This window comes from Mauremys mutica, chromosome 1, assembly GCF_020497125.1.
Source record: "Mauremys mutica isolate MM-2020 ecotype Southern chromosome 1, ASM2049712v1, whole genome shotgun sequence".
NCBI classification, from domain to species: Eukaryota; Metazoa; Chordata; order Testudines; family Geoemydidae; genus Mauremys; species Mauremys mutica.
In genome coordinates this window covers 204,446,161-204,452,655 of record NC_059072.1, presented here as the reverse complement: position 1 = coordinate 204,452,655, position 6,495 = coordinate 204,446,161, and the positions used below count along the sequence as shown (strand labels likewise).

General features: G+C 42.2%; 1 protein-coding gene across 6 annotated transcripts in view; it reads right to left on the bottom strand.

The window, feature by feature from the left end:
- IGSF5 (immunoglobulin superfamily member 5) overlaps positions 1-6,495 on the bottom strand; it is a 44,311-nt gene that overhangs the window by 6,111 nt on the left and 31,705 nt on the right. For 5 of the 6 annotated variants that reach the window (XM_045002499.1, XM_045002501.1, XM_045002502.1 and 2 more), the window contains one exon: positions 2,377-3,214. The exons of the other annotated variant lie outside the window; for it this stretch is intronic. In XM_045002499.1, the coding sequence (XP_044858434.1) occupies positions 2,711-3,214 (504 nt within the window). In that variant the 3' untranslated portion in view covers positions 2,377-2,710. Of the gene's footprint in view, positions 1-2,376; positions 3,215-6,495 lie in introns of those variants that run through there. 6 annotated transcript variants of the gene reach the window in all.

The following is a 6,495-nucleotide window of genomic DNA, read 5'->3' as shown; positions in this document are numbered from 1 at the left end:
CCCAGATGCTATGCAAATGTGAGATGAGCTGAAGGCCCTGCCTATGTTACCCAGCCAAAGCTCCACCTCCAACGGCATTAGAACAAATTGCTGAAATTTATATAGTAGGCATGTTTCCAAGCATGTCTGTTTGCTTGACTCACTCTACTGTACTCACAGCTGGAGCTACTGGGCAGCACACAGCTTAGAGGCCCAGTCCCTACTCAAGCAAAACTCTGCCTGCAATCAGTGGGGGTTTAACCTGCAGGTTCAGGCCTTTGTTATGGCTTGGCTTACAGTGAGAGGAGTCTCTGTGTGCTTGAATGCATGGTGTGTCTTTAAAGAGGCTGACTGGGGGACCTCTTTGGAAGCTCTTCCAGTCAGGTGCATTCCAGATGTGGGACTGAGTGTCAGCCAGCTGGTAGATCAGGGGACATCTCCTGTTTGTTTTAGGTTTCAAGGTTACTTACCCATATTTGTTTCTCTTAATTCCAAATTTTATTTGAGATATTTATTTCAATGGATAAATCAGCAAAAAAGCAATTCAAATGCACCATATCACAACATCCATTGTGATAAAAATCATGTCACAGAACAGACTGCCTCCATCCCTCAGTTGTGTAACACCATCAGCCATACTCTCCTGCTCACCCGAAGTCACTCCCCACACATGCCCAAAACAAGATCATAAACTTGCTCCCCGGACTGGGCATCTGGGAAAAATAATCATCATTGTGTCTATTAACTGGAACTGCCTTTTCTTCAAATGTGTCATGTCCACTTCTTGTCCTATTAATAAAGATTCACCGGCCAATGAACATCATAACAGGACATACTCAATGGTACATTTCACCCTTAAATGTGAAGTTACTTTCTGTCATGGCTTGTATTTCTGTTTTATTGGCCTTTTAATTTAGTTTTGATAGTGCAGTTTTTCTTCTCAAACAATCCACAGTGACCCCATGTTGTTTATATGTAATGCAATAAGTGTGGCCACTACCCCAGCCTCATTCCATCATAAAACCATAACCGCAACTAACTAATATTTCTAATGTATATGCTGTCATTTGTAGTAGTTAGAATGAAAACCAGATCCCTCCCTATTACTGGAACTCTGACTCATGTTGGATTAAAAAATAAGGACTGCAGATATTATGCCAAATCCAAGCCTGCTGTAGCTCTACTGAAGATAATTGACTTACACTGAGGATAGATTTGGTCCACTCTACATATACAGATGATTTTACAAAATGATCATCTTGTCTATCAGAGACATTTATGATGTATTAAGTGGGCCAGTTATGGGGCTTGCTTACTAGAGCACCCAGTCCTGCAAGGATCTGAGTGCTTTCAATGTGTATTGAAATCAAGGAGAATTGAAGGAGCTCAGTACCTTACCGAGGGTGCTCAGCACCTTTACAATTGGCCCTCATAGCCCTTACTGGGGCAAAAAAACCCTGTGGTCCTGACCCAACGTGCACTGATGTCAATGTAAGCACTTCAGTTGCGTGGACTTTGCATCATGCCATGTAGGACTGAAATCAGTGCTTCAAAGAAATTAAACAACCCTAAGGACCAAAGCTAAATGCATTGAGAGTATCTTACTCCCAAAGCATAAATTTGGTCAATAGCTTACTCCTGTGACTGGGAACAAGAAGCACACTTCATTATCATCACTGACAGTAACAAAATATGCAATTAAACAGTATTCTGCAACTCTCATCTTCCTGTGGCCTTTCCTTTGCTAATATATTCACAGTGGAGACTTTCCAGTACCTCTGGACAGATGCCTTGGCCTCGTCTTCTGCTTGCTGGCAATTTTCTCCTTAGCTCAATATTTATATCATATCATTTTTAAACTGATAAATGCTACAGCATTAGTTTTCCCTATGATGATTTGCCAAATCTTTTGCTTATGGTATGAATTGATCAGTGCAGTTGCTGTGCAAAAGAACCAGTGTTCGTAGTCTATGAACGTTTTACATTAGTTTCTATCCTGATGAGATTAATTTATGACAGCTGTTGTCTGCGTTGTTCTATGCTGCCAGTTTATATAAAGAGACACTGTATGTTCCTGAGTGCTTTACTCCAAGGGGTAGGGAGCAAGGATTTCTATGTAAACAAAATCTTTGGTGCCAAATCCCATCTAGTAATTTAAAATAGCACCTTGTTAAGCATTTAAAAGTAAATGCCAAATTTGATGTCAACATGGTTTAAGATCCTAATCAGAAGCCTGATCCAAAGCCCATTGAAGTCAATAGGAGTTTTTCTACTGGCTGCATTGTGTGCTAGATTAGGCCCTAGATGCCTAACACTTTGCATCTAATTTTCATGCAGGCTGGGGAATGTACTGTACAGAAGAAATGTTTAAATCAATCAGTACAGAATGTTACAATATGCTAAACACAAGGAATTTATTTTAAAGAAGGGAACTAAGACACAAACCTGGAACTCAATAATGGAGGAAATGAAAAAGAAGAACAACCCAACCAAAACCTTCCTGATTATAATGGAGGAAAGGGGAGACAAAACCAACAATTTCCAAATCTGAAAGAAGGAGCAAAACAAAAGGTAGAAGGTCTGTAAAAACAAAAGTAATGCCGCTGCACTTGGTGGTATGGAAGATCACAGGGGCAGCTCCTAGATTGATGGATCTAAGGTTCAGGTGAGGGCTTCACGTTTGTTCAGTCTTGAGTTGCTGGTGCTGGCCTCTGGATTGATGATTCCTGGATTACAGATGAGGATCCTTTGGTTTCTGAGTCACTAGTTGGGGGTTCTGGCCTGTGGATGTCTGGTTCCTTAACTGGGGTTGCTGACCCCCAAATTGTTTGGTCCTGGCAGAAGGGTGCTGGTTCTTGATTTGCTGCCCCTGGGGCTGGTGGATCCTGGGTTGTGGGTGCTGACTTCTGAGTGGTTGTTTGTTTGTATGTAGGTGCTGACCCTTTCGTTGCTGAGTTCTGGGATGCCAGGCCCTAGTGTGTGGGTGCTGATGTCTGTGTTGGTGTTTGTGGTGGTACAGGGTCCTGCTATGTGGATGCTGGCTTCTGGATTGCAGGGTCCTGGGGTAAATGATCCTTAAGTGAGGGGTCCTCGTTTGCTGCCTCTTGTAGTTTTGTGTCTTAGGTTGCTGCCTATGATGATTAAGGTGATGCACAGGTGAAATGGAAGTGTGGTATGGAAGAGAACGTGATGATCTGGGGACCTGAGTTGACTGCCACCTTACATGTGTTGAGATCTGTATGAGAAAAGGAAGCAGGTTATGACCAGAATGCACGTTGAATAATCACATGATGCTAGATACCCAACATGTTTGTGGCTAGATCAGTACATGTGAATCCGCAAGGAGTTGAAGACAAACATAAAGGTCAGAGCAATCCTATTTATGGCCCTATAGTGCCTGAATGTGCAAGACCTCCTCTCAGTCCTCCTAAGATGTCAGTACTATGGGTATGATATTTCTGATGGCTGCACACTACTTTATTTGCACTGCAGTGAGTACATTATGAACATAATAGGACTCACAATACTATTAGAGCACACATACAGTTTTGACTAGGAAAAATGCTAATATTTGGATTCAGATTCTATTCATTCTCAGTGACTGTGTTTGCATTAGAGTCAATCTCTCCAGGCATGAATACCATTTGAAAATGAAGCCCTGTCATCAAACCCTGCCCATCTCCTGCTGCCACTGATGCTTCTATTCTTCTTTCTGCTGATTCCTCTGGGTGTCAAGGAAGCCAAGCACCGAGATCTCAATCCCTTCCTCCATCATCCAGGGATGGAGAGACAAGTACTTGGGTCTTCACTTCCCATTCTCTTTCCTTCAATGAAGGGGAGCAAGTGTGTTCATTTCCTCTTCATTCTCCTCCAGGGAGGAAGAGCTGGAAGCTAGGTTCTTCACTCCCCCCACCTATCCTCCATGGAAGTATTGCCGAACACCCAGATGTTTACTTATCCTTCCTTATCATCCAGGGACCGTGAGCCGGGTGCTGGGGTCTTCACTCCCATATCCTCCTGGAATGTGGAAACAATTCTTCACATAATTCCTCTCCCTCCCCTTTTTTCATTTCTATTAAAATACCCAGAAGAGCAATAGGGTAAGGAAGAAGAAGAGCCACCGGTAGTGTCTGCTGAACCTGGACAGAGAGAGACAAGCAAGAAGCATAGGTGCCTGTGCCAGGGACTGCAGTGGCAGGAGTGTAGAGGGCTACTGAACATGCTGTTTGGTTGAACAGTAATCACCAACCAAGAACAAATGCAGTTATATGTCTGGCCATCTGATTTTTTTCCTGGTTGACAAGACATTTAATATCTTGAATGAGCAGCCCAGTGTTTAACATGTGTGACATATTGGTACCTGCAGTAATTGATCAGTCGGTGTTCAAATGTGGCCAATCTTTTGGCAGGAAGCCTTGTTTCTGAATCTGTAAGGGAAGACTATAAGAAAGCAGGTTTTTTGGGGGGGGGAATCTTTCACCATGTTTGAGAATAATGTCATAGATTGAGTCCACAAATTGCAAAACCACCGTCTCTTCTGGAAAGGCTTCCTTATAAAATATTAAAACTGTTGTAATCAACCATATATAAGTTAGACACGCAGAGGTGTACTGAGAAGCCAAAGGGCTAACGGGGCAATCTGTTGTGTTCAGATTGGGGATCTAGCCATGGCCACTGGACTCAGAAGAGACAGTGGAAAGTGGAATTTCTGGAGTTTGTAAAGATACACAAAGTGTCCTGTTGGGAAACTTATACATCATGTGAAACCATAGTCTACTGTGGAGGACCAAGACATTGGTTAGATTGCTAAACATTCTCTCGCCATATTGTAAAATACCATTACAAAAAGTTTTCACCCTCAGAGTAATTCTTGACCTCTGTAAAAGAATGTGCCTGCAGTTACTGATGTAGATGTAAACCACCTTAATTTTGCCCTGTCTTCCTCTCTGATGTGAGAAATCAGAGATAGACAACACAGCCCTTCCATGGTCTGCCGGCACACTGGACTGATAGCTAGTTTAAGAGAAATGCTTCATCTTTATATTGTGAGACCATCCAGGGTTCCAAAAATTCCAAAGCTTATCAGACAATGGTGAGAAAATGGGAGATAATGAAAGACAGCTGTCAAACTGTTCATGATAATGTTGCAACAATTAAAAGAGCTAGTGATGATTTTGATGTTGCATCTTCAATTGCTTTGAACATATCTCACACTTTTGCATTAGTGATATTTTTGTTAGCTAGCAGTCCATCTGAAATAGAATGGCTACCCAGAAAGATTTTTGATTATTTTAAGTAGTTATCCTGAGAAGTTTCTAAATTGCATAATATAGAGAAAGATCTAGGCTCACTCTTCAGTGAATTAATACAAGATATCATCAGAAGATAGTTCTCAGCTTTCTATATGTTGAAACATCTCATTCAAAATAAACAAGATTTCAGTGTGCTGTATAAATTCATAAATGTTCATAGAATATTAGGGTTAGAAGGGACCTCAGGAGGTCATCTAGCCCAATCCCCTGCTCAAAGAAGGACCAATCCCCAGACAGATTTTTGCCCCGATCCCTAAATGGATCCCTCAAGGAGTGAGCTCACAGCCCTGTGTTAAGCAGGCCAATGTGCAAACCACTGAGCTATCCCTCCCCCCAAAGCATTGTTCTCACAGCAGGAATTGAACCTGGGTGAAAACCAGGAATCCTGACCACTAAACCATATGGGACTGGTACAGAGACTGGTACATGTTCCAGTCCACAGAAATCTTTAGTAAAGATGAAAGATTTTTACAATTTGAAGAGAAACCAGAGTATATAGGAACTGAATGCCACATCACTGACTCGTTCCTGAGAGAATATTGGTGAGATGTTAGTTGGCATACTAAAGCTCTTTTACAAATTTACAGGATAAATTAATGTGGAGCAGACCAGCATTTCCTGAGTGTGTTACCAGCTGTTAGAGCTTGAAGCTACGCTTAAGTGAGGAGGTAGTAGAGAAGGGAACAAACAAGAGAATAAATACTGAACTCTGCTTCTTCATGCGTCAGCCATATTGAATGGGCACAAGGTACTACATTCACTTGTGTGGCACATACATGCTTTAAGTTGTATCTTTCATTTTAGATGCCAAATATTGTGAGTCAAAGGACTTGTAAAATTCGTGAGAATGTTAGTATCTGTAATGGTGACATGAAATCTGAAAATAAAGAAAATGTTGTCAGGTGGCCCAGCAAAAAATCATGCAGGGAAAATGCAAATCTGTGTTGTTACTGTGATTATGAAGGAGTCGCAATCCCCAGCTTCCACTACTACAGTGGATAGAGAACTGTTACATCGTAGGTTATGTCAACACTGCAACAAACAGAGCCGCAACTGTGAGTCTCAGAGCCCAGGTCAAGTGTCTTGGTCTCGTGGGGCTCCCGCTCTGGGACTAAAAGTGGCAGGCTGGAGCACAGGCTCTGAAAACTGTTGTGCGGGGTGCGTCTCAGAGCCCAGGTTCCAGCCTGAGTCCAAAGGTCTACAC